We start from the raw sequence: 24,670 nt of genomic DNA on the forward strand, positions 1-24,670 counted from the left end.
CGCCAGGTGGGAATGAGTTCTACAAACAACTTCAGATAAACAGGAAGCAATGCAAGAATTCTGGTGTCTCCTTCTGACCCTCGCGACCGCCTCCGCCAGGGCTGATGCTCGGGCCACGTGGGAGTCTTGCTGCTTCAACAAGCCTAGGAGACAGTGAATTTGATGCCTTCCTGGCTATGTGGATCCACAACCAGCTTTGGGACAAACTGCTTCTAGACTTAGGAAAATGTTGGATGTCCCTATGCATTCCATAACCACACGGATGAGTTTCCCTCCCTAAGTGATGCCACGACGGATCCCTGAAACAAGCTCGTGGAACAAGCCGTGCGGGAAAAGTGAACATCCAAACGTGGAGAGGAAGAGAAGAGAAACTGGTGAGTCCCGTTCTCCGTGTCGCCTCCCGATCTATCTGTTATTATCACTCTTCTTGTTATGTCACCCCTTGGAAAACTATAATTAAAAAAAAAAATCAAACATAAACCACAGCCTATGGGGTGGGGGGAATTGTAACCTTTAGGCTTCTTATAAAGCATCAAGTATGTCCAGGAAACACTCCAACAATATATGAGTCACTGCTCTCCGGCCTAGTTGGCTGAATATATATAAGTGTGAAAAAAAATCCCTGCATTTATTCTCCTATAGAATATTAACATGTTTTTTGGGTATATTTATTTGAAGGGCAGAGACAGACACAGAGGGAGCGAGACCTGCTGGTTCATTCCCCAAACTATTACAATGGCTGGATGGCCAGGGCTGAGCCAAGCTGAAACCAGGCATCCAAAGTGCCATCTGTACCTCTCAAATGGGTGGCAAGGTCCAAGGACTTGGGCCACCCTCTGCTGGGCCTTTCCAGACGTGTTTACAGGATGCTAGGTGAAAACCAGGGACTTGGGACTGATGCTGTGGCATAGTGAGTAAAGCTGCCTGCTGCCTGTGGCTCCAACAACCCCTATGGGCGCTGATTCAAGTTCAAACTGCTGCGCCTCCACTCCAGCTCTCTGCTGGTGACCTGAGAATGCAGCAGAGCAGAACCCAAGCACGTGTGCCCCTGCACCCACTTGGAAGGCCTGGAGGAAGCTGCTGGCTCCTGGCTTTTGAGGCAGTCCAGCTCCAGCCATTTGAGGAGTGGGGAGTGGACCAATGGATGCTAGAATTCTTTTTCTCTCCTTCTGTCTCTGTAACTCTGCCTTTCAAATAAGTAAATAAATTTTGAGAGAGAGGGAGTAACTGGGCTGTAAATCGGTGCTCCAATCTGGGATACTGATGGCTTCACTCACCAAGTGTCAGCTCGCTAGCCCTGTATCAATATTTTATGGTGGAAATTTCTGACTCCCTACCTGTAGTCTGATTTTTCTTTTTCCATTTGTTTGTTGTTACGTTCACTGAGATTCTGAAAAGGAACCTCTTGGGAAAGAAAGGTTTATTTCAGCTTTTGGTTCAAGGTTATAGGATTATGTTTTGTCTGATAGACACTGGTCATGGTGGGTGCTGAGCCATGACCACACGGTGGGGCAGGAAGCAGAGAGAACCTAGGCTGAATTTCAACACAAATGATCATATTTCTCATGGGGCCTACCCTCCAAGGACACGGCCCCCAACATTCCAAAGACCTCCCGGTGGCTCCACCTCACAGACCAAACCTCCACCCAGGGTCCATCAAACATGAAGTTATCAATCTTAAACACAGGCATGAGTTCTGAGGGGACATAAGGGATAAGCTGACACTATGCTAGTACAAGTATCACCGGCTTTTGAAAAATAAAGATGATAAAAGTAATCATTTAAAAACAAATCTAAAGCACGAGATCTAGACTGTATACTCATTGTGAATAGTTGGACCCGTTCTCAGTAGACGGGCAGGGCATTGTCATTTATTCTGTAACCTCTTTTTGACAAAGTGCTACCGCTGCGTACACAAAGCCTTGGGGAAGTTCCTAAACCCGTCCCACCTCAGCTCTTCCTCCCCCAGAACAAAATCAGCCCTTCGCTGAGATATTAATTTTATTTTGGCTAAGTAAGATTTCATGATTTACAAGGAACAAACAATACCTTTGGTTGCTATGACCTGCTTCATAAATCACTGAATTTCGGCAAATGCACACACTTGACAAGGAACAGAGTCAGCGCTGTGCTGTTAGTATCTACATCAACTCGAAATGCTTTGTGATGGTTTTAAACTCACTGCTGTCTTCCAGCAGTGTCTGATCACCTGTAAATCTTCCTCATTGCATTTTTTTTCTTCCTCTCAAATACTGATTTCTCATCCCTGAAAGGTCCATTTCTTTTTTAATAACCTTCTCTAATTTTCTAGTCATTCTTCCAGCATCTTTTGAAAAACATTCTCAGAGTTTTTATTTGCTGAGCCTATGATCTCTCTCTGACTGTTCCATTCACTCTTTTTTGTTTAATTCCTGGGACTTATTATTAATAAATACTTGACGTCATTTGAAGATGCAAGATTTTATTTTACTGCATCTTTTAAAAGACTTTCTTCTTGCAGGAAGTTTGAACAATTTTAAGTCTCTTAGGGGCAATCTGGAGGGTGCTTGACGGTGGTATAGCTGCACTATAAAATATAACCTTTCAGTGCCCTCCTGAGTGCCCACGTAAGCGCTGCCCTTCCCCTGGCCGAGCAGGACGCAGATGCGCCTCAGTCCAGGAGAACAATGGAGCCGTCTGCTCTCAAGCTGCCATCTGGCTGGCTGGGGACATTTGCTTAATGCAAGGGTGCCCTTTTAGAGACTTCTGCAGGTCTGTGTCTGAGCTTTCTCCTCCCTGAACAAATGCCGCCATCCCAGCGGCAGCTGGCTCATCCTCCTGAGCCTGTCTGTGCCCCTCGTCTCAGCCAACCTCCCTGGAACGCCATCCGGGCAGTGCTTCCAGGAAGAACGCTAGAACGAGGAGGATACGCTGTTCTGTCTTAGGGATCGGGGTCGCGGGCTGTCTGTTTCCCGACGGATGGGAACTGTCACCTTGCAGTTTGCCAAGTGTTTATATTAACTTATGGCCAGCAGGTTTCCAGTGACTCAAGTGCTGGTTCTTGAAACAGTAGTATAAACCATAGTGAATGCTAACAATTGCACAGAGCATATACTGCCCAGACATACGGCCCAATTCACACCACTCCGTATTGTCTAACAGCCCTCTGGCTGTCAGATCCGCCTTACCGCCCAGAGCAGGGGAGACTTCTGAGTTTCTGAGTTTAGTTTCCTCAAGATCCCAGTGATAAATAATCGTTCTGATATCATTGAAAAAAAAAAAAAGATTATCCCTAATGAGTCTTAGTTGTTAAGAATGATTAAAAGTTCCAATTGTTTATGCTTTGTTAAATTCTCTCAGAAATTCAGATTACTCTGTTCCGTGCAAAAACTTTCTGCATGTGAATGGTTTTAAATTAAGATTGCTAAAATCTATCAAATAGCTGTCTTTCCTCATCGAAAGGGTGCACGGAGCATTCACCTCTCCTTTGATGACTACTGGTCATCGTTATAAGCACTGGCTGTTACGCTCTGTTGAGATTCAGTCCAATAAATCAGAATAAGCATCGACACTGGTACCTGAGGAAGGCTATTCCAGCATCTTTGTGCAGAATAAATGTCCAACTTTTATGGCTGCACTTTGGTTTGCTTTCAGGTTAATGGAGGTGGTAGAAAATGACAAAAGAAAATGGAGGGGAAAAAAGCAGCTCAATTAAGATTGTCCTTCATAGAAGTGTGCAGAGGCTGGGTGCTGGGTGTACAGCCCGGTGAGCCAGACGCACACAGCCCACCCTCTTACACTCTGCCTTTCACATAGTTTTGTCGAAAATTTTAAAAAATCTAAAAGTTAGAGGAGGAGAGGAAAAAGAAAGTATTGCAAGGCCAGTCGGCCTGGTTGACCAGACCTCAGACACTGGTCCACTTGCCAGCCTGGTCACTCACCCCGGGAGGGAACAAGAAGAGGACCCAGTGGGCCGATCCGTCTCCTTCTCAGTAAGTGATCCAGAAACCGTGAGGTTTATTTCTCATGTCCCACGATGAGACTATGCCCCTGTACGCCCATCCTTCAAAACGGCCTGAGTGGGGAAGAACTCGGGGTGGGCGTGTACCACACTGAGACGAAACGGGACATCAACGTGGGCCGCCCACTCACAGCCGCCGCTGCTTGCTGTGTTAACATTTCATTTCTGGCTGTGCAGACAGGTCACTTTGTAACACTCTTGTTTACACTTTCTTCACGTCCTCAGAAGTTTATCTTCAAAGCCATGCTTTGCATGCTTTTAAAATCAGAGTCCATTTCTTCTATTGAATAGGAACACATTTTTTTTTCCATCCGTGATAGATAACAACCCACAGAGGAGTCCTAACAGCAGGCCTCCAGATACGGGATTCAAACATAAAAGGCAAGACAGGGAGACAAGGCAGGCACACACGTCACCGCACGTGTCCAGGGATGTCCAGTGGAACGCCCGAGCAGAGGAACAAGCGCCACTCCAGCTGGAAGCCAAGCAGGTGTCGTGGAAGAGAAGGTCTTGCACATCAGCTCTTGGAAGGTGGGTAGAATTTTGGTTGGAATAAGTATGAGGGAAGTCAGAGAGGAAATAAGATTTCTCAGCTGAAGCAGAGATTCAGAGAGAGGCAGCGAGAGGAGAGCACGGGGAAACATTTTCTCAAGTCCTTGAAACAGAACCACGGGCCGCGTCAGTGTCGGGTGTCCGACTGCGGCTGCGCCGACCGTGAAGCGAGTGGACCGATCGCTAACTTGTGAATGTCTTGATCACAGCAGTGTGTTGGGAATTGCGTAGCGTGAGGAAACACGGGTGGGGTGGGAGAGAAATGCGCGGGAGAAGATGAGATTGCTGCCATAGCACAGAGGTTACATAAGCAAAGTCTGAATAAGCTGGCGAGTTCTCTGGCTGGCTCCCTAAACTTCACAGAAAGAATTAGCAGTACTCTGCATTCCAGTTAGTGTAGGCGAGCCTCATCGTCTGGCGAACTCGAGAACTGGAACTGAGGAGAGCAATGACTCTGCTCTGATGAGCCCGTTCGTCCTCGGGGTCTGCTATAGCAACATGCCACAAACGCAGTTGCCCACACACGACAATTCTGGGGCTGGCATCGAGGCGGTAAGACAAGATACTGCCCGAAAGGGCGCCAGTTCGAGTCCTGGCGGGTGGATTTCCACTCCAGCTCCTGGCTCATGTGTCTAGGAAAGCCATGGCAGATGGCCCAGTCCTTGGGCTGCTATGCCTACATGGGAGACCCTATTGATATCCTGACCCCCGGCTTTGCTCTGGCCCGGCCCTGGCCAACGTGGCCACCTGGGGAGAAACCAGCAGAAAGATGATCTTTTTGTCTCTCCCTGTTACTCTGCCTTTCAAACTAAACAGAAGAAGAAGAAGAAAAAGAAGAAAAAGAAAGGTTACCAACTCACAGAGTTTTGGCATGAAAAGCCAGAGGCAATGGCTCCTGGCCCCGTCCTTGCGGTGTGGATGGTTTTTCTCTCCCTGCGTCTTCCCTTGTACACATCCCTGTATTTAAATGTTCCCTTGTCATGGAACATCAGTCCTAAAGACCTCATCCTGACTTGGCGTCCTCTGTAACAGACCTTCGAAGCAGAGCCACGGCTAGGGCCCCAAGCAGACAGCCTGCAGTGGAGAAGGCGGCTCGGGCCCCGTGGCTGTGGCACGCTGGGACTCAGCTCAGCTCGGGCCCCGTGGCTGTGGCAGTGGCACGCTGGGGCTCAGCTCAGCTCGGGCCCCGTGGCTGTGGCAGCGGCACGCTGGGACTCAGCTCAGCTCGGGCATACCTGCCTGTGTCCACACTTCTTTCCATGACACCACTCCTCCTGGGGAAGGGGCTCACTTTATCACAGTGTGACCCTAACTATAGCCACAGTGACTCCATTTTCAAGTTAGGTCCCAGCCCAGTACTTGGAGCCTAGGGCTTGAGCATCTGCTTTGGGGAGACAGTTCAACCTGCAACAAGGAAGGATTCATGAAAAGTATGCCTTACTCTTAAAGATTCAGCACCTTTTAGGAAAATACAACACCTATCCATTCATTGATGAGGAAACACGAGGTAGGAGGCTTATAATTCCTTCAAAATGTGAAAACAAAGATGCCAAAACACTAGCAAGCTCCATTTTCATTGATCCTTTCTGCTCCTGTGTGTGTATATGCACACGGTTAAAACAAGCTATCCTAAAACAACAACAAAAAAATTTAACGATGTTAGTAAGAATCATCAAAATTGGGCCTGGTGCAGTAGCCTAGCAGCTAAAGTCATCACCTTTAACGCACCAGGATCCCATATGGGCACTGGTTCTGATCCCAGCAGCCATGTTTCCCATCCAGCTCCCTGCCTGTGGCCTGGGAAAGCAGTCAAGGACGGCCCAAAGCCTGGGACGCTGCACCCATGTGGGAGACCCTGAAGAAGAAGAGACCCTGGCTTCAGATCGGCTCAGCTCTGGCCAACGTAGCTGCCTGGGGAGTGAATCAACCGACGAAAGACCTTCCTGTCTGTCTCTCTTCCTTTCTGTGCATCTGACTTTCCAATAAAACTAATAAAAAAAGAATCACCAAAATTACCATCTTTAACCTCTGAGCGTCCCTTCGATATCGCTATTGTTTTTATTGTTATTTTGATGTTCCGTGGCTCAGTCTTGCAGATACAGGGACGCCCTCTCTCCTCCACCTCCCCTGCTATTACCCCGCCCCGCCATTGCGCCGCATGTTGCTGCAGCAACAGCAGTTACAAGTTTAGCGTTCTGTGTTGTAGTGGATCATGGCACTGCAGGCGTAGGCAGTGAGAGAAAATCTCGTGTCAAATGATCACGTTATATTTCCCTTGGAGTTAAGCATATTTCCGTCTCCCGCTGTGCCAGTCTCCCTTATACATCTCGTCTCGGTAACACACGTGTGCACCTGTTCGCCTGCTTGTTTCGGATTTTGCATGAATACTGTCTCATGCCAGAGAGAACATGCGGCATTTGTCCTGTAGGACTGGCTTATTTCACGGAGGACAAAGGTGCCCGGTTTCAGCTTCCGCGGACTGACGTCTGTTTGAAAAGGGAAACGTTTTCAGTCTGACAGCTCTGGCGCATCGCAGTCTCTCCACCCCAAACACCAAACAGCTCTTCTCATAGCCCCCAACTTTTTTTCCTGGTGGGAAAGGTTTAATTAAACTTAGTCGTCTGAACCATTCAAACATTATTTCAAACAACTGAAAATTCTTTCCCTAGCTCCTCCTGCCCCCAGCCTTGGCCTCATCAACCAATAATCAACGGACTCTTCCAGATGCTTCTTCACCGGAATCGGTGCACAGGGCTCTGTTAGGTACGCCGTCTTATCATTCATTTTTCCTACTGATGCTGTCAACAGCATTCTCCATATAGATGCAATAGATGTCACTTGTTTTTAGAATAAAAGCGAACATTTATTAAGTAATTTTTTTGTATCTTTGTGGGTATTTAGCATAGCGGGTGCTGAGCCAGGAGAAACGTTTGACCACACGATGGCGCTAGAACACAACTTATGTGTGAGTTCCGCCCGAAAGGTGTGAGGTGGCAAGAAGTCCTTGCAACAAAATCATCTGTGAACACCAGGGCGCAAAGGCGACCAGCAGAACACGCCGAGAGGACTGTGAGGGGATTTGGGTAAAGGCTGATGTGCCTCGGTGATGCCCCCCTAGAAGGGGGTGGGGGTTTCTGGGAGAGAATATGGACTGCAAGAGTACAGAAAGCCTCAACTTCCTTTACCTAAGGTATTTATGGCAGGCAGGTGGTGGGTACAGCTTCGTGGTGTGCGAAGCAGACAGGCTCAGCTTCGTTGGGAGAGGGGCTTTTAGACAAATTCTGAGTCACCACTGGCAAGCTTTTGTCTTAATAGGTTACAGCGCGCTGGAAAGAGCGTACGGCCGTTCCACGGGAGCCAATTTTAATGCATTTATGTAACAAGCAGCTCTAACAGATGAAGGTCATGTTCGTGTTTCTAGCAAGTATAAAGTACAAACAACCACCAAGAATAGCGATTTGCGAAAGGCTAATTCTATCAGTGTGACCGGAACAGCTACTTTGCATTGGGACAGAAATGACCGGGTAGCAATGTTTGCCCTGGAACATGACAGAAGCAGGAATGGACCCGGCTGTTGGAAGGAAAAGCAAGGAGAATTATAACGGTGAGAAATGCTGGGCAAGATGGAAATTAGTGAATGCTGAGGGCGGAAGCAAGCACAGACTGTGGGGGTCCCCAGGGGCGATGCGTAGCATTTCTCAGAAAGCAAGGCAGGTTGTAACTTGAGTTCTGCTCGCTGGGGCTTCACTGCAGGAGTGGGGGGTCACTGCCGGCCTCCCTGTGCACCCACAGGGGACGTCTGGGGGGCTCACTGCATTCGGGTGGCCTTTGCACTCACTCGCCTCCAGCAAGGCATTTTTAAAAATCATGTTCAAATGCCGTTCTGTTCCTATGTATGTGTGACATAAAATCTTAAAACTCTGGGTCTGCAGTTTCAACACAGAGAAGCGTTCGAGTCACTCGGGGAAGGCACCTGGTTCATTTTCAAGGAATGCGTTTAGCAATGCCTCGGCGACTAGCCAGCGTAACAACTTGCAGATTCGTGCAAATTCACAGGTAGCTGACTAGCATCCCAGCTAGATTACACGCACCTGCCAAGTTCTCCGGGCAGCAGGGACCACACCAGCTGAAGCACATGCCAGGAGATTGCAACGCTGCAGTTCTTAGACGATGAGGAACCAGGGGCGGGCGCTGCATGCTGGGAAGTGAAGTGCTTGGACTCTGCCACGCGTGCCTGCTTTGCCCGCCGGCGTCTGTCTGGCTTTTGTCGCACTGTCTGGATCCAAGTCCAGGTAAGGCTATTTCTCACAGCCTGGGGACTCAGCTAGGCGTCTCGGGGCCTGTACGGAAAGAGGCAGACGGGTTCCACCTCATGAAGGGTGTGTGCTGCTTTGTCCGGGTGCTCCTATCTCCCACAGAAACCACCACCAAAAACAAAACCAAAACCCCTCAATATTGTTACTTGGAGGACAAGAAACGTGACACAGGGAAATGAAAAAGATACCATGGCAACCAGGCGGGTCTGCTGGAGACAAAGTGAGTCCCAGAGTGGGAAAAAGAATTTTGGGGGACTTAAGCACATGAGTACACAAGAAATATCCATTACAGGGGGTCAAGCACACAGGTGTGAACCCCAGGTGTGGAAGAAAGCTCCCTTAAGAGATGCAGGGATGGCGGGTTGGAAACGGGAGCTATGAATACTTCTTTTGAAAACGACTTGCCCGCTCCCTGCCTGGATTCCAGCACTCCTTCAATGTTGCAGAATGTCATATGTTCCTGTAAAATGGGATGTTTTCTTTTTTAATGATTTGAAGGTAGCAGAGAGGTAGAGAAGTTGTGGAGCACGCTGTAGGCGGGAGAACATTCTTGGAGAGGGGAAGTTAAGGTTTGTGGATATCATGTTTCATTTCCAGCATATTCAGAGGCAGCTGTTGTGTGTTATGTAAATGTTTGAGTGGTGCCTGTAACGGCAGTGCTTACAGCTGAGTGAAGGGACCCAGGTAACTGCGGCTGCAGGAACAGTAGGCTTGGACAGCTAGGCCCGTGCTAAGGATCCTTGAGCAGATCTGGAGAGGAGAGGAGGGGACAAGCATTGGAAATGGCAAGGGCACTGCGCATGCTGCCCCTTCCGGCGGGGGCAGTGGAGGCAGGTGGATCCACAAGGCAACCCCAGCCCTGAAAAACGCAGTGTCTGTCGGCCTCTCTGTCCGGCCTTGGCCTCAGGCTTGGCCTGGGTCTCTGCCCGTTGAGGCTTCCTGCTGGAGCCCTGGAGCCCTCAAAGGATGGTGCCCTCCACTGGGTGGAATTGGGCAGGTTTCCGGACAAGCCCACAGCTGGGCGTCTCCAGGCACAGGTGGGTCCATTTGCATGGGATGGGTTCAGCACAGCTCACGCTGGCCGCGTGCAGGCACGCCAAGGCTGGCCCTAGCTCCTCCACAGGCAGCTGGGGCAGTCCCCGCGCCAGGCAGGGGCTGAGTTCAGCGAGCCCACGGGGCAGCTGCTGGCCTGCACAGCCATGCTGGATGCTAGTGCTGAGTCAGACGATGGGAACTGGTCCGTCCTCCCTACACCCATTCCTGGTGAGTCAGCGTTACTGGTGAGGCCTGGTGGTATTGTGCCAATAGGAGCTTTCTGTCCTGCTACCGTCCAGTGGGACCTACATCTGCACTTCAGTTCAATGGGCCGTGGCCTTTCCCGTGGTGGCCCCAGAAATAACTGGGGGTAAAGAGAATGTCATAAACATGAAAATGGAAATGAGCCCTGTGAGTGGGTTTTTTCCACACAAAAAAGCAAAGACGTTTGGTTCATTTTCTTCTTTATTTTTAAAAGATGAAGCTCATTCCGTTTTTTGTTTGACTTACTTAATTAGAAATGCAGATTTACAGAGAGAAGAGACAGAGAAAGATCTTCTGTCCCCTGGTTCGTAACAGCCTGCAGATGTGGGGAAAGCTACACGGACCTGGCCAGTGTAGCCACGGGCCTGGCCAACATGCCTGTTTATAAGATTAAACTATTCATGAACACTGTTGTAATATGCACATATTATCTCCCTCACCCCGGCCCCAAAAAGTCGAGGCTTCCGTTTCCCGGGACGCTTTAGAAACGCGCACTGGGACCGCCCCTTCCGGTCGCGCCGGCCAGGTCGGGGCTGCGCAACTTCCCTGTGCGACTCCACGTGAGGGTTGGAGTGAGTGCGTCGCGATGGTAGGCCGGGCCTGCCCGGGGTGCGGGGTGTGCGGAACTCGGGGGCGTGGGGGTCTGGGCGGGACTGGGGCCGTGGGGTGCTGGTTGTACGGGACTCCGGAGGCGTGGGGTGCAGCACTCGGGGTGTCGGGTGCTGGTTTGCGGGACTCGGGGTGCTGTGCGGAACTTGGGTGCGTGGGGTGCTGGCTTGCTGGACTCGGGGTGCTGTTCGGAACTTGGGTGCGTGGGGTGCTGGCTTGCTGGACTCGGGGTGCTGTGCGGAACTTGGGTGCGTGGGGTGCTGGCTTGCTGGACTCTGGGTGCTGGGCTGGACTCGGGGTGCTGTGCGGCACTCGGGGGCGTCAGGTGCTGGCTGTGCGGGACTCGGGGCGTGGGGTGCTGGCTGTGCGGGACTCGGGGTGCTCGGGGCGCGGAACGGGCCGGAACCCCACAGGGCTGAGGGCTAAGAACTTCCAGGTGGCCTCTGCTGCACCGGACCCTCCCCTCGGAGCTCTTCAGAATTGATATTGGTTCTCCCCCGTCGGCGTGTTGTTCTTAAGGTTTATGTCCTAGGACGTTATTTTTGAGGAGGGTAATACTAGTTCATTCCTCGGGGAAGTGTGTGATGTAGTCCAGCGTTAACGATATTCTGGTCACCGAGTCTTCGGCCCCGTTTCCTTAGGTCCTCTTCTGGGCTTCGTCTTTGCTTTCCTTTGTGCGTGTTTGTGTAAATTGAGCCTCTGCTTAGCGCTGTGTCTGTGCACTTGCCAACTCTTAATGCTGTTTAACTGAGCACACATGGTGTGTCTGTTCCTGGTTAAAACAGTTAACAGTTACTGTCTGTGTCCGGCGATGGCTTCTGCCTCCGGGTGTCTCACTTGCTGTCAGGCTGGTTTGTGAGCCCAGCTGCAGCCGGTGGGCTGCTCAGCCCCCTGCCCGCTGGGCTGCTCCTCCGAGCTCTTGGGGCCTTTGAGGAGAAGTGGCCATCCCCAGATGGTGGCCCTGGAGCTGGCACTCAGTCCCCGTCTCCTCCCTGAGTCCTGGGAATGTCAGGGTTTGCCCGAAGCTGGAGCCCAGACTCCCTGCTGTGTGAGACACGTGTCCTGACCAGGTGTAGCGGTTAGAGGCCCGGGGCAGGTGTGTGGCTTCTGTTCTTCCTTGGGTAGTGACCGAAAGCCTCGCTCTGTTAGTGCTCTGTGTCCACCCAAGGCAGTGAGCTAAATGAGAGTTCTTTGTCCCCGAGTCAGCCAGGAGAGAAAGCCAGAGTCCTGTTAGGATACTCTGTCTCGAGGTTGACATCTTGTCATGTTTACCAAACACTGGTGATGAGAAGTGAGTGGGAAGGGTTGGCCGTCTGGGGCTGCATCGGCTATTGGGTGTCTGGTCCAGGGACCAGCTGTGGCTTCCTGTGCAGGGCCAGGTGACAACTCAGTTCCTTCGGCCCCTGCTGGCCGCCCGTCTGGAGATGGGGTGCAATTCTGGACTCCTGGCTTTGACCCTGACCTGGCCCAGTCCAACCGTTAGAGGCATTTGAGCCGTGGACCAGCAGCCGGGGGCTCTCTGCCTGCCTCTGTAATGAATACCATTCCATTATAAAATGAGTTACCCAGTCCAGCCCACAGCTGAAGGAGGAGGGCTTGCAGGTAGGGCGGACCTCGAGAGACGCACAGAAATAGCCACGCTGGTTTGTGATGCGGCTGTTCTGTTTACCTGGACCTCTGACCAACTCACCTGTCGTGGGTGTGTGTTCTGTACTAAGTTTTAACAGAGTGACCGTTGGTGTATTTGTTGAAAGAATAAATGTGTTGTAAACAGAGAGTTGGTCATTTTAATTCTGCCTTGAGAGTTTTACAAAGGAAATGACTTTAAGATTTTTTTTTTTTCGATTCTTTTGGTTTGAAAGGCAGTTAGTGACAGAGATCTTCTGTCTGTTGGTTCACTCCTCAACAGAAGGAGCTGAGCGCATGCCAATGAAGGAGCTTCTTCAGGTCTCCCACGTGGGTGCAGGGGCCCAAAAACTTGAACAGTCCTCTGCTGCTTTCCCCTGCCACAAGCAGGGAGCTGGGTCGGAAGTGGAGCAGCTGGGACTCAAACTGGTGCCCATAGGGTTACAGGTGCTGGCCCCACTAAGTTACACCTTACCAGAGGCTAGGTTTGTAAGCCAGAGCAAGGGTAGTTTTGAGATGTTTTCTGGAATGTTGAGCTCACAAAGAATAGGTGAAGGGTCTTTTGGGACAGGGGCATTAAGGGATAATGCTGGGCTTCCCATCCAGCTCCCTGCCTGTGGCCTGGGAAAGCAGTCAAGGACGACCCAAAGCCTTGGGACCCTGCACCTGCGTGGGAGACCCAGAAGAGGCTCCTGGCTTTAGATCAGCTCAGCTCTGGCCTGTCAGCTGCCCCTTAACATGTTCTTACTCTGCAAAATGTTTTTTTTTCTGAGACCCGTGTTTGCACGGTGGGGTTACCTTCAGAGTGTCTCACACTTCCCTATTCCCTTATATCCGCGCATGCCCCATCTTTATTTCAGATAATAGAAATGGGATCTATTAATCTCCTTTATATAACTGACTACATTTTTAAAGTGAACCAAAGAATTTGTGCATTCCTAGAGCCTGCTCCTCAGAAAGGGAGGCTCTCCCTCCTGTGTTTCTTCCGTGAACTAACTGGGTGTTTCGTGGGCCTTTGCACCGGCTGGCGTGTAGCCGTGTGGGAGCGCATAGGGTCCGGCTTTCAGGGGATACAGCAAGCAGCCGGCTCAATAGGCTGCCCTGGGCTGGAGGCTCCCCAGGCTGCCCTGGGCTGGAGGCCCCGTAGGCTGGAGGCCCCATAGGCTGCCCTGGGCTGGAGGCCCCGTAGGCTGGAGGCTCCCCAGGCTGCCCTGGGCTGGAGGCCCCGTAGGCTGGAGGCTCCCCAGGCTGCCCTGGGCTGGAGGCCCCGTAGGCTGGAGGCTCCCCAGGCTGCCCTGGGCTGGAGGCCCCGTAGGCTGGAGGCCCCATAGGCTGCCCTGGGCTGGAGGCTCCCCAGGCTGCCCTAGGCTGAAGGCCCCAGCTCTGTGATAGGCGAGAACTGAAGGAGCTGGCTGAAGCCACTGTCAGTTTGGATTTCTATTGCAGAGTCAAGTCTGAAAGCGTAATAATTCAGGCTAAGGTAGTGGTTTGCATAGGAGTAAAGACTTACTGATAGTTCTATGGGGGCGGGGGCAGGATGATTGTCACCTGCCTGACTGGCAGAAGGCTTGAATTTGCACCCAAGTCTTCACTGTGTTCTGCCTACCTAACTGCAGGTGGAACAGTTGAGGAGCTGGTTAGTTGAGGGTCATTGTTAGAGTCGTTCTGAACTGTCCTTTGTGCTTTGTGTTGGAATAGTGGAGGCAAAGGCTGTTAGTTATATACTAACTCCTGAAGCTCAATGCGGTGCTTCTGTTCGGTTTTGTTACATTGCTGTTCTTAAAATGTGCATCTGAAGAAGCTTATGCTTCTGACGGGAGCTGTCGTGTTTTCCGACCTTTAGCCTAAAGTGCTGAAAGGAAAAAATACAGGACGGGAGAAGAAGGTTATCCACCCGTACAGCCGGAAGGCGGCTCAGATCGGCCGGGAGGCCCACCGGCAAGACAGGAAGGAGAGGTGAGTGCCTGCCGAGCGTGCGTGGCTGCTGCAGGGTGCACCTGTCACTGTGGTCCTCCCTCCGATTCCCTCTTCCTCGCCTGCTTTAATGAATGCTTGTTGGATGTGCCCCATGCACTGAAGGTAAAGTGGGACAAGACATGCTGCTTTTATAGAGCCCACTTAGACCACGAAATAGATCGCAGTTTGTGAAGAGCAGAAAATTAAAAGGGTTACGGGGCGGAGCTCGGTGGGGGGAGCTCGGTAGGGGGTGGGGGTGTCCTGGAGTCCTGGCGGCTCTCCCAGACGCTCCGGCTGAGCAGGGGCTGAGCGATGGGGGCTGTGAGCATTTGCCAATAAGGCTTGCAGGCAATGTGGACAGATACTGAAGGGCACAGGACAGGATGTTGGCACAAATTGAGGATCCCCCAGCTTCCATGGGGAGCTTTGAGCCATAGCCTGGGCAAGCTCACTGACCAAGTGGCCACAGACGAAGGATCCGGTTAGGTGGAAACTGGGGATGCCATGGGAGACACGGGGAAGTGAGGAACAAGTTTAAAAAAAGAAAAAAACAAAACTTTGTTGTAGACAAGACTGCCTCTTAAATAGTAGTCTCTTCACTGTGAGGCAAGCACATGCGTACATGGAGAGGCGTTGCTCCCATTGACCCGCTGGGTAGAGCGAGGCTGCGGAGCGAAGAATGAGCTCCACCTTGCTCATTCTCGTGCTGGGCACGGCTGAGGCCCGTGGCTGGTACTGTGGCAGGGCCTCCCGAGTGGCAGGGCCCAGGGCCTTGAGTCCTTTCGTTCCCTCTGTCTAGGGCGGACGGAGGCTTGACTTGAGAGTCTTTTGTGTTGGGGGTGGAGGGGCAGATTTATAAAGCTTGGTCTGGCTGCTTTCTGATGTCCACCCCTTTTCTCCCAAGATTGAAGAATGAAAAGGCTCTGCGTCTCAACCTGATTGGTAAGTGGACTCGGACTCTGCTCTCCTAGGCGCATGGACCTGGGCTGGAAGTGGAGCAGCTAGGACTGGAACCTCTGTGCTGGCACATTAATTTGCTGTGCCATACTGTAATCCCCCCCCCCTTTTTTTTTCCCTAATGAAATCTTACCTGAAATTGATCGCCACAATCAGGTTTACTTATATGAATAAATTCTGGTCGCTCTTTGAGTATCTCACGTTTAAATGCAGAGTCGGAAGTGTTGTAAGTTGAAGGCGTTTGTTTGCTTTGTGGCTCTGGACAGCTGTTGACTCTCTTAGCTGTGGTTAGGACGGAAAGCTGCTGACACATGCCCTGCACCTCATTACGTGTGCAACAGATAACGTGTGAATCAGAGTCTCATTTTATTTTAAATAAGTTCTGTCTTGGCTTTTTAATGAAGAACTTTGCATTAAATAAGAAATGTGTACAGAAAGGCCATTTTTCCGTTTTTTTATGGAAATGTGACAGTTGACTTCATTTAGCTCTGAGCGCTTACAGGACGATGTCACATGGAAGTATCTTTTGGTTCCGTCTGTGTGGAAGTGGAGAATTAGTGAATCGGCCCTCTTCAGGCGATGTCTTGTGAACTGTCGTGCTCCTGTTCGCAGGGGAAAAGCTGAAGTGGTTTCAGAGTCGCCTTGACCCCCAGAAGAAGGGCTATTCGAAGAAGGACGCGTGTGACTTGATCGAAAGGTAAGCGCAGGCATGTGAGCAAACTCCAGGTCCTCCCCGAGAGACTGGGAGTCGGGGCTCACGTGGCCCCTGGAGGAGCCTCAGACAGGTGTCGTCTATGCTGGCACCATGTTGGCAGAGGCTCGGGTGGAGGGCAGGCAGTTTTCAGCCAGGGCAGAGTGGATTAAAGCCACAGAGGTGAGAGCAGTGGGGACGTGGGTAGTGATTGGCCAAATGTTTAGCATGACTGAGACGATCACGTCAAGGAGGACAGTGTGGCAGGCACGATGATTGCTAACCAGCTTATGAAGGGCGGCCAGTGTCGCTTGGGTTAGAATTTGGACCTCTGAGGACAGGAGTACCCCTGTATGCTTCTTGCCAGGCTCCTGGACTGCACTTCCGAAAGGTTCTAGTGATGGGAGCAGCAGGTTGTGGCAGGAGACCCCTGCCAGGACAGCGAGGTGATTTAGGCAAGAGGTGCTGCCGAGTCACAGGACAATGGAGAGGAAAGAGGTGCTGTGCTAAGTCTTCATTGAGAGGAGTAAAGACCTGACATCCGGTGAGGTGTTTCCTGATCCAGGAAGCCCAGGGGAAGAGGGCATTTGCTTGGGCGGGTGAGGCGGTGTGACTGGTTTATGTGAGAGAACGGGGCAGGCACAGGTCTTCCATCCCTAGATGGCCTCACCAGCTTCATCTGCATCTCCTGTGTGAATCCAGGGGCTCAAGGGCTTTGGAGCCATCTTCCACTGCTTTCCCAGGCACATTAGAAGGAGCTGGATCCCAAGTGGAGCGGCTGGGACTCTATCTGGTACCTGTGTGGGACTCCAGCATTGCAGGCAGGTGCTTAATCTACTGCACCACAGTGCCAGTCCTGACTTGGTTATGGGGCATGTGAATGGAGATGTCCAGTCAGCGATTAAAGATGAGGGTCCGTGGTCCAACAGGTCCTTCCGTAGCACTTTGTGACATTGTCACTGAAGTTCAAGAATGGACAGGTTATCCAGGGGAGGCACAGACACCTAAGGACAAGATGCACAGGATATGGGAATGTGAAGGACCAGTGAAGGCCTGGAGTGAATGTTCAGTGAGTGCACGTAGGCCCCGCTGCCTTACAGGAATGCAAATTGTGTGTTTCAGGTACTTAAATCGATTCAGCAGTGAGCTGGAGCAGATTGAGTTACATAACAGCATCAAAGACAGGCAGGGAAGACGCCACTTCTCTCGGGAGGCCGCCATCAAGCAGACGCTGGAGCGGGAGCGGCAGCAGTATGAGAGCTACGGCCTGGGTGGGTGCGCCGGCCTGGGTGGGTGCGCCGGTGTGGGTGGGTGCGCCGGCGTGCCGGAGTCCCGGAGTCCCGCGCTGCGGGGCCACACCTGTCGCTCATTGTGGAGCTGTACTTGAGTTTGTTTTCTTGTGCTTCCCCTTCCTCTGTGTGTACTCCCAGCTCTGGCTGGGTCCCACAGTTCTGTGACGATGTGGTGTCTGCCGTGATGGTGTGTTGCTGTCTGGCACCTGTCCTGTTCTGTCTTCAGCACGTGCCGGGATGGCGTGTTGCTGTCTGGCGCCTGTCCTGTTGTTCTGTCTTCAGCACGTGCCGGAATGGTGTGTTGCTGTCTGGCACCTGTGCCGTTGTTCTGCTGTCTGGCACCTGTCCCGTTGTTCTGTCTTCAGCACGTGAGGCTTTGTGACTGAGTTACATCACCCTCATCGTCCTGGTTTTTGTAGTACTTGCTCAAGATTGATTTATTTGCAAGGTCTTCCATCAGTCTTCTGTTACTTCCTAAATGGCCTCAGGGGCCAGGGTGGGCCAGGCCGAGTCCAGGCTCTTCGCCTGGGTGCCCACACAGGCAGCAGGAGCTGAAGTTCTCGGAACCATCCTCTGCTGCCTTCCAGGCACTTGCCCCGTGACTGCTGCTTTTGCCATCACTGTTACTTGTCTTGTCACACTTCTTGTCCCCATCTTACGGTTCCCGAAGGTAGCAGCATCAGTTTGGCAACACTGTCTGAAGACTTGCTAAGGCACCAGCTGGCGGCTGCCCAAGGGCTGTCAGGACCTGAGGATGCTGTTTGGTTGGCGTGTTAACGTCACACGTCAGCATGACTGCGCCTGAGAAGTACAATCCCCTGGCTTCTCTCAGTGTCACCCAGGTCAGCTTTGTGGTACACCGAGTCAGGCTGCTGCCTCAGCGCCAGCAGCCATACAGGCTCGGGGTCAAGTCTCAGCTGGTCAGCTTTGAGTTCATGCTAAGATGCCTGGGAAGAGCAGTGTGGGTGGCCCCGAGCCTCCTGGGAAATGTGGATGAAGCTGCTGGCTTGGCCTGGCCCCGCCCTGGCTGCTGTGGCCAGTTGAGATGTGAACCAGGAAACAGAGACTCTGTCTCTTGCAGCCCTGCCTCTAACTCTGCCTTTCCAATAAACGTATCTGTTAAATAAAAGAAAGAGAGGAAGGAAGGAAGAGAGAAAGAACCTGTGAGACTGGAAGCTGCCCTTTGCAGAGCTGCACGCATGTTCTGACGCTTGCTGAGTCCTCGTCTTCCCTCTGATCACGTCTGGCATAATCCCCGTAGAGGCTGGCATCATGTGAAGTTACATAGAGTGATTAGTAAATGAAATTTTTAATAGCAAAATTAAGTTTTTGAATTCTGATAATGTGGAAGTGTAGGACTCTATAAAGGAAATATCGTAGGGGCAACACCAAGAAGCTACAAGTTTTAGAACTGCTCTGCACTGAAAGCCTCACAGCTCACCCAACACCACTGCTTAGGTAATCGGTGCGTCCCAGGCCTTGTCTCCTCAATTTAAAAAGAGAATAGTGTGTGTTTATTGTTTAGAAGTTAAATGAGGTAGAATTGATGAGTATACCTGACATGGGGTGTAATGTAGGGAACAGCAGAGTGTCAGCTAATCTGGAGTCAGTCTCATCGAAGCAGGTTTCTGCACATGTGTGCAAGCAGCAGTCTTCAACAGTGACCCCCAAACTGCTGCAAGCGGGCACCATGCACGGCCCGGTCGGTGGCCCTGCTGTGACCATGCACGGCCTGGTCGGTGGCCCTGCTGCAAGCGGGCACGGCCCGGTCAGTGGCCCTGCTGTGACCATGCATGGCCCTGTCGGTGGCCCTGCTGTGGCCATGCACGGCCCTGTTGGTGGTCCTGCTGCAAGCGGGCACGGCCCTGTTGGTGGTCCTGCTGCAAGCGGGCACGGCCCTGTTGGTGGCCCTGCTGCAAGCGGGCACGGCCCTATTGGTGGCCCTGCTGCGACCATGCATGGCCCTGTCCATGGTGCTGTTGAACTGAATGGGTTGACCCTTTTCTGTGTTTACTTTTTGTTTGGTATGAGAGATTCAGCAGCTGTAGCTTTTCAGTTTTCTGTCTCCTTATGTCCACCAACTAAATGTTGGTCTCTGTCTTCCTGCCTTGTTCTGTTCTCATCCATCCTTGGGTTGATCACATGCAATCGATGGATTAGATGCCAGCTGACATAACCTGTGAAGTGTAAAGCCAGTCTTGACTAGCGCTCAGGACCCATCCTATCGTGCGTCGGCTTTGCATGTTCTCTGCTTGCGTGTCTCAGTCGTCGCTCACGGCACCTGCTGCTGGATGGCGTCTCCTCTTGCTCTCCTTGTGGTTCTCTGCTCTTCCTGCAGTTTCCGTTTCGTCAGCGGCATCCTAGGCTCGGTGGTCCCATCGGGACCCTGTCATTACTGTGACGTCCCACATCCAGCCCATCAACAAGTCAGATTTGGAACCTGATGGTTTTTGAAAATGCTGCCACCAGTTCCCTGCTTCAGGCCACCATCATCTAGCTGCTTCGAGCAGCCTGTCCCACATTGGCACCTGGTTAACCAGCAGGGCGTATGCTCGGTCGAGTGGCACTGGTGATGAAGCCAGTTCTAGAAGTCACATCTCATGGTCTCCCACCTGTGCTTCTAGAATCAAAGGGGCTCTGGCCAGCTGCTCCCCAGGGGTCTGGAAGCCTGCTGCCACAGTCCAAAGGCGAGACTGGAGCGCTTTGCCCCTCTTCTCTTGCAGGGGTAGTTTTATTTATTGCTGAATTTTGCTTCTGACACCTAGTCCCTCATCTCGTAATGCTGAAGCTGCTGTAAAAGCCAGTGTTACAGAATGAAATGCTTGGTTTCATCTTTACTGTTGACAGTGGATTCTGTTTCACTGCATTTGTCAGATCTTTGCAGGAGTGCCCCGTTTCTGTTACGTGTGCTACTGCATTTCAGTAGTAAGTGCGACCGTGTGTGCACATTGGTCTATGATAAGCTAGTGGTTAGCGAGCCTTTTTAAGTTTCATTGAACTTTACTGAGCACCTATTGGAAAATTATTTTCATGCTTTATACAGTACATTTTTAAATGCCATAATCCTTACATTTCTCAGATAAATTCTTGTCTTATGCTTAAAAAGTAGTACTTTTCACCAAGAAAATTGTCAGACATTCTGACATACTATCTCAGGGAGTTGATAACTGGATTTTGTAAAGTACTTGACATGCTTGAAAAGGGTCGTTTGTTAACAGTTCTGTTTCGTGAGTTATGTGGTGTGGTTTATCAGCAGCCTTCTTCCTCAGTCACCCCCTTTCTGTAATTGCCTTTGGGGAGGCAGAGTGTGTGATGACTTGGATGCATTCTGCAGTTAGTAGATGCAGACAGAAGAATGTTAAGATCTTGCTGGCTTACTTGGAAGGCAGGGTAATGGGGAGGTTGTCCGTCCGCTGGTCCGTGTCTCAAATGGCTGCAGTGGCTGGAGCTGGGCCCGGCCAGGCCCAGGAGCACCACAGAGCCCCACTGGCTGATGGGTCCCCACACACTTGAACCAGCTCCCTGCCGCCTTGGGTGCCCTCGCAGGAGTTTGGATCAGAATTGCAGCAGCGAGGCTTTGAACGGGCACTCCAGTGGGGATGCCTTAACTCGTGCTGCAGTGTCCGGACCCAGAAAGAGGTGGGACTGTGAATTGGTCTGGTTATGCAGAACAGTGTGGAGGGTCCCGAAGACCTCGCTCCCATCTGATCTGACACAGCTGTTCCACTTTCTGGTTATATGTGCAAAGGAAGCATGGACTAAATCTATATGCCCATTTATAGATGAATGAATTAAAAATATGTAGAATGTATACACAGAAATATTCAGCCATGAAAAAAGAATGCTCTCCTGTTTGTAGTAAATGGCTAAAGCTTGGAGGCCGTGGACGAATGGCAGCACATACGTTGCTGCCATGTGCAGTTGGCGAGTGAGTTCTGGCCACCGCACGATGGGAAGCCTGTGGCTCACCGTGACCTCGGATGCCTTTAAGCATGGCTGAAAGGGCGCCTGGCGTGGGCTCCAGATACGGGCAGGAAAGTCAGATGACGACGCTGGCCGCCCTGGCTTGATCCCTGCACGCTGTACTCCTACAGGTGTAGAGTGTTCCATGGCATAATTGTGTGTTATTCAAACTTTTTAAGATTTATTTTTATTTGAAAGATAGATTTATACAGAGGAGAATCTGGGAGAAAAAGAGATTGTATCCATTGGTTCACTCCCAAAGGGCTGCATGGCTGGAGCTGAGCCCATCAGAAGGCAGGAGCCTCTTCCATGTTTCCCACGTGGGAGCAGGGATCTGTGGACATATGCCATTCTCTACCGCTTTCTCAGTCTATTACAGGGAGCTGGATCAGAAGTTGAGCAGCTAGGGCACCAGCCAGCACCAATATGGGGTGCCAGCAGTTGCAGACTGAGGATTAGCCTACTGTACCACCACATTGGCCCCAATCAGATCTTTTTTGAAAAAGGTATAAATTGGGGCGGATGGTTGGACATAGTTGGTAGGCCTGTTGTGCTGGCATCTCATGTGGGCATCAGTTGAAGTCTCAGTCACTGCATTTTAACCATCTGCCTGCTGTGTTTGGGAGCACAGCAGGTGCTGGGCCTGCCTCCACGGGAGCCCCCAGGAAGAAGCTTCTGCCTTTGGTCTGGGGCCACGCTGGGAGCTAAGCAGCAGCTGGGTGATCTGTCTCCTTCCCTTCCTTTCTCTTTCTGTAATTCTGCCTTTCAAATAATCTTTTAAAAAGTTTAAATAACCTTAAAGTGAACCATTTATAGTCTTCATGTTAATTGCAGCACTAGCTGAATCCAAGAATATAAAGTGATGTAATTTAGTAAATTTTACCTAATGCTTACAAAATATTTTTGTTCTCAGAGATTCCAGACATTTTAAATGCAGATAACCTGAAGACATTTAGGTGAGTGCTTCTTCTATTGTCCTATGAGATTGTATGTGAATATGTACACAACTTCCCTTTGCAGTTGAGATGTTGCAACCGGAAGACGATCGGGAGTTCCTTCCCTTTGCTCTGTTAGCACAAGTAGTGCTCTGAACATTGTGACGGTGATAATGACATGGTGTAGTGTCACATGCCAGCACACAGCAGGCCTGCAAGGTGCACTCAATCCGTTAGAATCAGGCAGAATTCAGAGTGAAGAACACAAGATGCGTTGCAGCTCCCTCGGTCCATTTTTTCTCTGTGAGCAGATCAAGCATGACATGAACCTGAGTGAGGTGACCTGCTGGTTCCAGCATCAGTTCACTGACTGCGTTGGCTGCTCTCCTAGGAGCCGGTCAGCCTGGGCGAGGCGAATGAGCCCTCACGAACGCAGGCCCGTGGCTCCCCGTCCCCATCTGCATGGCCACCAGGCCTAGAGGCTGGCATTGCAGGCAGGCGTACAGAGGGGGCATGCCTCCGCCCTGACCTTGTTCCCAGGAGTAGCCAGCAGAGAGTGGAGGACCTGCTGTGCACCAGTAAGTGGGCTCACCTACCAGACAGACCGGCCCACAGCCAAGCCAGGCTAAAGCTGAAACCCTGACAGTGTATCTCTCATTTTCCCAAGCAGTTTAATACTTTAAAGAACTTAGTCCATTCTTTTCTGATGCGTAGTCTGTAAGAAGCTAACACGGAGCAGACTGGATGACTCGGACCGTGTCCTGCCCTGGTGGTGAGCCGCAGCACCTCGTGGGAGGGTCAGGAGTCAGCCGCGCTCATGCACTGCTTCTGTCTCCCTTGTAACCGGGCAGTCCGCTGAGGAGGATTTCAACTTGGTTTTCTGACTTTAAAGACGTTTAGTAGTGATTTTGGTCTTAACCAAAATGATTGGTCTGAAATTTTGTCTTAATCACAATTATTTTGAAATCAGTAGTAATGTTTAGTATTAAGCTGGGGCTGGCTGGCACCATGGTGTTGTAGGTTAAACCTCCACCTACAGTGCCAGCAACCTGTATGCTGCTCCCTGCTAATGGCCTGGGGAATGCAGCAGCCGATGACCCAAGTCCCTGGGCCCCTGCCCCCTCATGGGAGACCTGGCAGGTCACCCGGTTCTCTGGCCACTTGAGGAACGAGCAGCCCTTAGGTCTCTGCTTTCTGACAGATTCTCCTGAACTTGTTTAATGGTTAACTTGATTATGAATTCCTAGAAAATTAAGTAGCTAATAAAATTCATCTCAATTAAATTTTTTTAAATTGAAAGATAGATTGTACAAAGGAAACACAAATCTTCCATCCACTGATTTCCTCCCTGAAAGGCCAGAAGGGCCTGATGAGCTTGGCTAATCAGGAGCCGGGAGTTCCCACGTGGGTGCCAGGGCGTCCTCTACTGCCTTCTCAGGCCATCAGCAGAAAGCTGGATTGGATGTGGAACCACTGGGACATGAACCAATGCCCGTATAGGCTACAAGAGCCACAGGCTGCAGGTTAACCTACTGTGCCACTATGCCAGCCCCCATCCGTCATATTTAAGAAGCAGTTCTCATGTAAGTTCATGCATACATGGGTCTTATAATTTAGACAGCTTTTTATACCATAAATAATTTTGTCTAAATAGCATTAATTACTCAAATATGAAATATGCATCTTAGTTGTAAAACACACTGCACAGCCGGCTTTCTCCAAGCGACAGTGGGAATGAGATGCAGGCCTGCTCTGTTACCTTTGCTGTTGGGGTTCAGTTCCTGGCTGTCTCCATTTGAACAGGGAATTGTCACAGAAAATGCTGAGGTTGTGAAAAAATGTTATTGTGAGAAATGGCTGCTTGGCCACTGCAGCTCTGTGCCGCTGTGACGGGCTCGTTTCTGGGGTCTGCCCACCTTCTGGAGACCTTGCCACACGTAGCCTGGCAGAGCGCGGCTGCGGGCTGGCAGGGTTAAAAGAAAGGAGTAGAGACACCTACTAACACTTTTCGGTGTCAGTTTTGGAACTGCTGCTGTGGGTCACATTCGTGCAGATCCTGCTGTCAGTAAATGTGGCACAGTGGCTGCGTTTCCCGGCTCACTTGTGTGTGTGAAACCTTTAGGCTTACAAGCTGTCTCCCTCTGCTGGCACGGTGACTGCCTTTGCCCTCTGAGCCCCCACCACTCTGCTCTCCTCTGCCCAGGGAATGGGACTTTGACCTGAAGAAATTGCCAAACATTAAGATGAGAAAAATTTGTGCCAGTGATGCCATCCCCAAGAAGTGCAAGAAGCAGCCGACTGTGAAGGTAGATGAGAAGTTAGACGGAGGTTTAGGCGCGCTGGAGCTGAAAGAGGAATCCAGCGACACGGACGAGGAAATGACGGCAGTGGCCTAGCCCTTCCCTGGAGCTGAAAATAAACAAAGCTGCAGGTTACACTCACTGCTCATGTGAATAATTGGCTTGAGGAATTTT

General features: G+C 51.1%; 1 protein-coding gene across 1 annotated transcript; it reads left to right on the plus strand.

Annotated features, from left to right (window-relative positions):
• Window positions 1–10,682: 10,682 nt before the first annotated feature.
• Window positions 10,683–24,650, plus strand: TMA16 (translation machinery associated 16 homolog). Its single transcript, XM_040971357.1, has 7 exons — window positions 10,683–10,756; window positions 14,246–14,358; window positions 15,263–15,300; window positions 15,928–16,012; window positions 17,129–17,277; window positions 22,175–22,217; window positions 24,400–24,650. The coding sequence occupies exons 1-7, from the start codon at window positions 10,754–10,756 to the stop codon at window positions 24,590–24,592; spliced, it is 624 nt and encodes a 207-aa protein (XP_040827291.1). The 5' UTR covers window positions 10,683–10,753; the 3' UTR covers window positions 24,593–24,650.
• The last annotated feature ends 20 nt before the right edge of the window (window positions 24,651–24,670 follow it).

Source organism: Ochotona curzoniae, unplaced genomic scaffold (genome assembly GCF_017591425.1).
Source record: "Ochotona curzoniae isolate NIBS_2020 unplaced genomic scaffold, NIBS_Ocur_1.0 contig_21, whole genome shotgun sequence".
In the NCBI taxonomy this organism is placed as follows: domain Eukaryota; kingdom Metazoa; phylum Chordata; class Mammalia; order Lagomorpha; family Ochotonidae; genus Ochotona; species Ochotona curzoniae.